At 34.3% G+C, this 9012-nt stretch overlaps 1 protein-coding gene across 10 annotated transcripts; it reads right to left on the bottom strand.

Annotated features, from left to right (window-relative positions):
• Positions 1–941: 941 nt before the first annotated feature.
• Positions 942–7580, bottom strand: LOC107798608 (phototropic-responsive NPH3 family protein NPY2). 10 transcript variants are annotated; one of them, XM_016621628.2, is made up of 6 exons: positions 7266–7580; positions 6549–6636; positions 5607–5744; positions 4086–4155; positions 2314–3489; positions 942–1908 (listed from the first exon to the last, which is right to left on the bottom strand). In XM_016621628.2, exons 3-6 carry the CDS (start codon positions 5666–5668, stop codon positions 1342–1344), a joined length of 1875 nt encoding a protein of 624 aa, XP_016477114.2. In that variant the 5' UTR covers positions 5669–5744; positions 6549–6636; positions 7266–7580; the 3' UTR covers positions 942–1341. The 10 variants fall into 10 exon arrangements, with proteins under 10 accessions (XP_016477114.2, XP_075094292.1, XP_016477113.2 ...); XM_075238191.1 differs by having other exon boundaries at positions 5607–5806; positions 7266–7448; XM_016621627.2 differs by lacking the exon at positions 7266–7580 and adding an exon at positions 7138–7260.
• Positions 7581–9012: the final 1432 nt, after the last annotated feature.

Raw genomic sequence — 9012 nt, forward strand, 5'->3', positions numbered from 1 at the left:
TACATCTTAAAATAAGATGGCACTTCACAAATAAATATACAAAAATTATATACATAAAAATATATTTTGAATTAAAGTGATACTTGATATACAAAGTATAAAAGACATATAAATCAATACATCTTGAATTTAGGTGGCATTCACATATGCATCAGATTTTAAAAAATGGAGTGAAGAAGATGAATGTTGGGCTTAATTTTTGTAATATGCTAATAATAAAAAAAAAAGTGTTCTTTATGAAATAAACAATAAATGATGCTATTTTTTTTAAATAATAGTTAAAAAAATATCAAGTGTGTAAAAAACTCTAGATTAATTTGCAAGGGGCTGCATGTGAGTCGAAACTAACTTCAGTATAAATTAATTTGTTTCTTGTGCATATGCAAATGATAGAACTATAATCACTTTAAGCTCGTGCCAGAAACTATTTACATTCGATAGTCGAAAAAGTATATAAAATTTATATAATTTTTGTTTATAACATAAAGAGTATATATATAAAAAAAAAATATACATTTTTCGACTATTATTTTGTGAGAGGCTATACAGCATCATTTTTCCAATATTATCGTACAGCTTTTGTTTCATGTCCAGATACCGGCCCAAAGAAGCTGGTGTGTTTTAACAGCTTACTCGGCTTATAAGCCAGTTTTAAGTTTCAAAACCCTTTTTTTTAAAAGAAAAAAAGAAGAAAAAAAACATGAATATCAGATGATTTTCATGAGTTGTAATAAATTGTCAGACAATTCAATTGTGTAGCTTGATGAAGAGTTTAGTTGCTATAATTTGAAGCAGCAGTATTTGTATTGAATGATTAAAAAAAGTGAACTCTAAATAAGGGAGCTCAAGAAACCGAATGAATTAAAAAAAAAAAAAAAACACAGAACAAATAGCAACTTGAATTGTACAGTGTTTTGATCTCTGGGGCTTGAATTGCAGTAGTATATATAAAATAAACTTACCTTTGCCATTCATCATTGCTTTGTGGAGAAAGACATTGTGCAAAAGCTACACATTTGAGTGCCCGCACTGTGCATTTCATGCATAAGCCTAATTAAATTCACAGTAATATTTCTTATGGTACTAGCATACCTTAGAGTCCTAAAATTGAAGAGCCACCTAATTTTTCGCATGGACAACTAAATGTTAGAACATCTATACAATAAACTTCTGTTTGTTGGCCCATAAGAGGCTTCATTTCCTCCTCTTGTCAAACTATATCCTTCATTTTCTTCTAGAGGACTTCAGAGAAAGAGGACTAGTCTTTTTGACATGCTAATATCAATTAAGAAAAACCCATCAAAAAAAGGCACCAAGAGTACATTCCTTAAGCTGTTAGAACTAAGAAACTGAATGCCTTCCTTTTCTTGAAGGTGTAGACTTAGCTTCTTCCAAGTTAGCAGATCCAAGACTCTCGGACGAATCTGAGCCACTATTCTCCCCTTGTCCTCCTTTGTTCGACCAGATTTTCGAGAAGATCCTCTTTGACATGAGCAAACCTTTCATTCTACTCATGGCAGCCCTGTCTGCTTGACTCTTGGCATCGCCATTAGCTTTGTCGTTTGTTCCTCCATTTCCCATTCTTAAGGCTGCAAGCTCTCCTCTCAAGGCCCTGAGTTCTTCTGCAGAGGCTGCAGCATCCCAATCTTCTTCTGTATTAGTTGTTGCAGATCTTGAACTTCCATATGAAGCACTGTTAAGTTCCCTAATTGCTTTGGGCAGATCCGGAGTACTGCTCCCAGACGAGGCATTAGCCCTGACTTGCTCGAAAAAGAGCACTTGCACAACAACACGAAGGGGAAGCCTCTCGTTTTGCACAGCATGCATACAAGCATCCACAGAGAGCTTCTTGCAGTCCATTAGCTTACAAATTCTCTTCCTCTCACTCTTGCTGATTCCAGGGTGCTCCTACACCAACAACAGAGTTCAATAAGTACATACAAGGCATTCATTGATTAGAGTTCCATCACTTTTACCCCCAATACCATCTGTTTGTATGCACCGCGTTTAATTTGCTGCAGTTTTGATAGGTGTGCTTCTTTCCATAAGAAAACGACTAAACTAACCATCCTAAAAGCATTAACACTGTATATACGAACATAGCTCCAAACCTAATAACTAATATATTTGCATAATTATATATTTGAGATAGCATAGATGCAGACAGTTCTTTTCCCATGTCAGTGTTGAAATTCTAATCGCGAGTGGCGGGAAAGATATCAGCTAGTTATTTCAACTATGCAATTGTATGCACAATTCAAGAGATTTATTTCAACTATGCAACTTTATGTAGAATTCAAGAGAAACGCTCACCTTAAGGTACATATCAATTGCGCGATAGATACCATCATGACCGGGTCGAGGAAAATTGGATACCATCTCAGCTAGACCAACAAATGCTGACAAAGGGAGATTAGGATCTTTCGCAATTTCAGTAAGGTATCCATCTACTAGCTTTGCCACCATCAGTTTTGAAGCTTCCGATAAAATCCCAGGCTTTCGGATCTCCTGAATTTCATCTCCATCTTCTAGCTGAGGTTCAGAATCCTTATCTCGCATCATAAACACTTCAAGTATTTTCTGGACGACATGGACATCATACAAGGTTCCTTCCCCATCTGCCGCTCGAATCAAAAGATCATTTATAGAAGCCTCCTCCAATTGCTGCCCTATTCTTTTAACTAGTTCTGCCTCTGCCATTTCTCCAGAATCAAGTGAAATTGATGCTCTCAGCAGTTTTAACAAGAAACTACAAGAGACGCAGCCTTTCTCAGAGGGCAATAGCCATACAATCGTATCCAATATTGCACGACATTTGGAGACATCATTGAACTGGAAAACACCTTTATTAAAGCCTGGAAACCTTCTATAAGCATAAGCTTTCACAGCTTCTCCAATTACTTCAGAGGAAACAATGCCTTTGTTTTTAATGGTGACAATTACCCGCTTATATAAATCAACTTCAAGCTCACTTAAGTCCTCAACCCACCAATCTTTTGGCACCATGCGGCTTCTAATACCGTTCAAATTAGGATCATTTCCGTTCTCCTCTGGAAGCTTTTTCCGGTTATATGTATAGGACCAATCCACTCTGTCAACATCAATTGAAGCCTTGGAAGCTATAGCATCAATGCAGTGGCTGATCAACTTCAGTTCTTCACACAAACGTGACTGAGACTTAGTAGTTTGAAGAACTATTATTGAATCTTTCCAGCTCCGGAAAATGCTCGAGTTCAGGAAAACATCAATCTTGTAAATAAGGTTTCCTTTCTCAATAGTTTCATGCATACCCAGATACTCAGCAGCACACCTTGCTACAATGACATTATAAGCATTCAGTGTAACAGTCATGCCGTAACAAAACTTGGCACATATTTCAAAGGCAGTAGGTCCTCCAGGAATGTCATGAATGTGAACATCATCACAATTTGCTTCACTTGCATTAGCAACCAGCTTTTGCAAAGAGGTACTCTTGGACAGAAGAGGAAACTGCATAGCCATTTTCAGCAAAGAATGAGTACTAGGAGTTCAATTATGGCCAACTAAACAAGTCTAGGAGGTAAATTAAGGCATTTCAATTGCTTAGGATACTTCAAAGATGAAAAGTAGTTTAAACAATTGTTTCATGAAAATTAGCATCATAAATTTATTCATACAGTACAACTTATGGGAATGCTGAACAACTGCTACAGCGCTACTTATCAGTCCAAGTACATCATAAGTAACAAAAAGTTTTTGAAGGTGCCTTTTACACTCGAGGCTCATGCACAGACGTAGAAAACATATTCATCTCAATTTGAATGTAAGTGGTGGATAAATAAAACTAGTAACCACAAGCTTTACTAGATTTGGACCTCCCACCTTCAGGAGAAAAGGATCCCTTTTACTCCTTCAAGGGATTGTACCATCATTCCATGTAGTAACACTCCCTGACCCTAAAAGACACAGCAAAAAGGAAAGAAAAAAGAAAAGCCAAACAAGACAAATGCATGCTTAATTATTCATTTTCTCGAGTCCAGATGGCATAACTTTTCAAAAATAAAGCTTGAAACAAGGAGAATACTGTACTTGTTAAATTACTGTACCTTGTGCAAGTAAAACTTTACATCTCCGACATTAACCGTGATGTCAGAGGCCAACTCCGAAGCAACATATCTGCATCAAAAATCTGTCAGTACAATCGAAACGAGTCTAAACAGTATAAAACAATAACATTGTTAAGGCAATTAAAGGCTATGACCATATCTATACAGAGAGTATTCGCAGATATCCCAAGACTAACATATTGAGAAGAGAGAAATTGGAGAAGACTTAATGATTGCACAGATGCTGCGATGCTGTGGTTTCTACAAGTTGAATTACAGTGATTCAAAATGAAAGAAGTCCACTTCATCCAGCCTTTCTCTTCCATACTGTTATTCTACCTCATCCAAATAAAACGACACTAATCTTCTCTTTCAAAACTGACTAGAAGGTACATATTTCATCTTAGTTTGGCACAAATAAGGTCTGATGACCCTCATCTGTCAGCCCAAGACATAAAATGAAGTAAACAAGGTTGCATCATTCATGTATGGGTCATCAGACCTAAACTGATTAGGCTTCAACTTGTTGACATAATTCAGCTTCCTAAAACCAGAGCAAAAAAATGAAGAGCCACATATATAGTTTTACCTGTCCCTATCATAAAGTATTCAAATCCTTTACTCTTAGAAATAGTTATTACTACTCTTAAATATGTTTGTGCTAATATGACCACACCAACTATTTTTTTATGGTAATGCTTATACCGACTACTGACACAAAGAACTTGCACTATGAATTTTTAATATTTTATTTTTGGATCTAATAGAACTTGCATTATGAAATTTGGCGCAGCCAACTCCCGATTCAACTATTACTGACATCCAACTTTGTGATTCTCTACTCGGAGAACAAGGTATAATGCTTTTCAAACCAATAGCTGAGACCAAGAAGAGAAATATATAATGCAAAATATTGCATGCAATGTTGAACTGGAAACTCCGGATGGCTGAAAAACCTTCCTTTTTTTTGTTTAGGAACAACAGTTTATTTGACCATCTTTTGTTAGGTGAAAGATTCACAACAGTAAAAGTGGTCAATTCTCAAGAAAACACCATCCTGTTACCATACAAACGCAAAGCGATGAAATTTCCTAAAATTCTATCCAGGGTTTGACTTCTCCTGCTGCCCTAAGTATTATCAAAAATGGAAATTAAACAGTAATAAAACCAAAGTCATAGAATAGTTTTAAGGAAAAGATGAATTAGGGATAAGAAGAAACCAACAAATATAATCCCTCGAACCAATTTCTAAAAGCACATATAACTACTCCCACCCCCCAACCCCCCCAAAAAAATCACTACTCTAATACAGGACAGACCACAAGTAAATGGATGCCAATTAATTGACAAGTGACACCAGATACACAAAAAATGGGAAATACTAATTAATTTTCTTATCAATATGAAAAGATCAGTTACAATTCTGCAAAACAAAACAGCTATGAATGACCATTCATCAAGGAAAAAGAGGTTTTTTTCTTCCAAAAAATTAAAATAAAAGAAGCTAGCAAAAGATCTGACCTGATATTGTTCCCATCTGACTGAAAGGTATCAGGCTTGGATCCAAGTTTCATGAACTTCATCTTCGCAACTCAAGGGATCTCTGCGTCTTGTTGTTCACACTTGAGAAATTATACTTCCTTACTACTCAACTAATCACTGTAAAAAATCAAACAGTACCCTGTGTTCATAACCTGATATTCCCAATGCTCAAACATAACCTGAAACCAAGGACAATAAGGACTCCAAAAATGGTAAAAATGAAAGAATCCAGGTGGGGGGACCAAATTACTGAATATAACCAACTTCCTCAACTTCAAGAGAGAGAGAGAGAGGAAAGGTTAAATGGGATCTCAAAGATATAGTATTTGCTTAGTATGACCTAATCTTAAATGGGATCTCAAAGATATAGTATTTGCTTAGTATAACCGAATCTTGAAAGTAAACAAAAGCAGGAGGAGATAACTTAGGAGAAAGTGAAGAAGAAGAGAATGGTTAAGTGCAGTTTGTTTAATTTAAAGAAAGAAAAGAGGGTTCACTTAAATGGGAAGAGAGCCATAAGTTAAGAGATTGTTTCCTTGGTCGGCGGCAAAGCCCACTGACCCCGGAGTCTCCCTTTCAGCTCAGGAGACATAAACAACTGACTCTCTTCACTAAATTATTCACACACACACACACACACTAGCATCCATTTTTCTCACTCTTTCTTTAATACTACTTTACTCTTTTTCTCTCTCTCACACATACACACTCACTTTACTCTTTCCCTGTTTCTTCCACAAAATGGTTTTTCTTAATATATATATATATATATATATATATATATATATAGGCCACACAGAAGAGAGAAACTAAAAATGGGGTCTTGAAAAGATCCAAACTTTCAACCAGAAATCACATGTAAATCCAGAAATTGTAAAATATTATTGTTATTTTAATTGAAAGGTGGGAGATTTGAAGAACCTGCAACGGAAAACAGCATCTCGGTATCAGTTGAAGGAACCACCTAAACAGGAGACAGCAAGCATCTATCTTTTATAGTTTTGCAAAGCTGAAAAAGAACATAAAATTAATGAGAAGATCACAAGAATAAATAGAAGCATAGATTAAAATATATTATTCAAAGACAAAATCAAACATCAGCTACGAATAATATCTGCGGAAGCAAAAAGAATCAACTCAGACAGCAGAAATCTAGCCAGTAAAAAAATGTGAAAAAATTCAGAGAACTCTCGTTATGTTTAACTATGCATTTGAAAGACACAACCCAAAGGCCACTCTCTTTGTAAACACCCAACAAAACCCAAGACTTGCTATTTACATGAAACCCCCTATGTAGAAACACAAGAAATTTACTTCAAATAGACTAATATCAAAGCAAAAGGAAAAATACCTACAAAAATATCATCCCAAAACTTGTTCAAGAACTACTTTTTACAGAAGTTTAAACGAAAAAAATCAAAAAACCCACATGCAGAAGTGTGTGTGTGGGGGGGGGGGTGTGAGAGAAAATAAAGAAACACAGAAACCAACAAAGCAGAAATAAAGCCACCATAATAACGTGAGGAGCATCAAGAAAATGAGTTGTAGTATCCTGTTTCCAGTAGCTGGGGAAAAAGAAGTACAAGAAATGCAGAACAAAATAGCCCAAAAAGCAAAGATTTGCTAGTATGTGCTTACCAGTTTTGCTGGAATCAGCACAAACAACTTTTTGGTATCAGAATTTTCTATTTTACTATTTCTTATCAAGGATAAACTAAAAAAAAGCAGCATATTTGAGAGTATTTGTTTCTTTTTTTTTCTTTAATTACCCTTTTTCCTATTCTTGTTGCTTCTTTTACTAAAGTTTATTTTTTTCTGTATTTTCACTTATGATTTTTCAGGGCAAAGTGGGAGACTATTCTTCCTTTTTTCAGTTTGTAGTGATTAAGACACCCAATTTGCTATGTTATGCACGCCATACTGACACTCAGCTTTTTTGCTCCCTCCCTTATACTTATGTTTTCTTCTCTTTAACGTGCAGTGTTTATTTAGGGGTCGTTTGGTAGGAGTTATTATCAAACCAGAAATTAGTAATGCACAAAGCTTCGCATTATTTTTGTATATAAATTATATATTATATTTGATATAACTAATACATAGTAAGTCATAGTATTAGCAATGATTTTTAATATTTGTATAAATATGGTCAAAGACATAATTGTTTCTCAAAATTAAAAAATATAGAGGGTATTTTTATAAACATCTAAATTTTTAAGAAATTATGCAATATTTTAATACACCAAACCAAACAGTGAATAAAAAATTATCATTAATGTAAGCACAACTAATCACGATATTACTAATACACCTTATTTGCATTATTCTTGACATTCTTGCCAAACGACCTCTTAGTCCTCTCAAGTCCTGTTAGATGAAAATTGACCCCATTATTATTACTAGTGTAATTAACTAGGAACCACTCCTTTTGTACCTTAAAAATGACTAGTCAATCGAATCAATAATTTTATTTTTTAATCTTTTAACTTTTTCTTGTTTATAATCATTGAGCTTGTACTTGTGTAATCTTCGAGGATCATGGAGCAGGAGATCACATCTCCCATCTCTCCACTCTACACACCAAACAAAACATTGATCAACACTTGTGTTTGTAATCACTCACCGTGCATTACTTTAATTTTTGGTATATGGTAATATCATGTCCGTTGCAGATTCAATCAAATCAAACATTTATATATATATATATATAAATAGATATTTGAATTGAGATAATTTTAAACGTGTAATAGGTTTAGTGATAAGAACTTTAGAAGTCGAGCTCATCGATTAAAATTTTGAATCTATCTAGACATAAACACACTAATTAGAAATATGTCTAACGCTCGCTAAGAGTGTTTTTAATATGTCATATATTTATATACCGACAAAAAATTCATATAGATGATATTAATTAATTAGGAGTATAATTAAGTTTAGTACGTTTAGTTTAAGGTCAGTATTCACTAATAGTTTGGTATTCACTAAAAGTTACTTTATTCTCATTTATAATTATTGACTCAAAAAGCTTTGCTTAATATACTATTTTATAAAATCATAGATTACATGACTCGACATACACATGCAACGCACGTGCAGAGAAATTAGTATACTAATAAAAATATAAAATATAGTAACTTTTAAGGCTCGAGAAGCTACTTCAAATTTATAATAATAGAACAAGTCCAGCTTAAATGTAGTATCATGAATAGTAATAATTCATATAGTCAATTCCAAATTAGGCATTGTTGTTAGTGATAATATTTATTTGTCACCAAAGTGTATACACTGCGGTGGTGTGGTCCAAATTCGGTAATTATATTGGTCAAATTTTGATAACACCAACTGGTAGAAAATCTCAGTCCAACATATTTCTAGAATAATAATAAAA

This window comes from Nicotiana tabacum, chromosome 19 (assembly GCF_000715075.1).
Source record: "Nicotiana tabacum cultivar K326 chromosome 19, ASM71507v2, whole genome shotgun sequence".
Taxonomy (NCBI): domain Eukaryota; kingdom Viridiplantae; phylum Streptophyta; class Magnoliopsida; order Solanales; family Solanaceae; genus Nicotiana; species Nicotiana tabacum.

Excerpts from the sequence above, each read along its gene's own strand:
- LOC107798608 (XM_016621628.2), bottom strand. The coding sequence starts at position 5,668 with ATGAAGTTCATGAAACTTGGATCCAAGCCTGATACCTTTCAGTCAGAT. Across the intron at positions 4,156-5,606 it reads TCAGATGGGAACAATATCAG|ATATGTTGCTTCGGAGTTGG; the intron begins GTCAGATCTTTT and ends TTTTTGATGCAG. Across the intron at positions 1,909-2,313 it reads CAATTGATATGTACCTTAAG|GAGCACCCTGGAATCAGCAA; the intron begins GTGAGCGTTTCT and ends TTGTTGGTGTAG.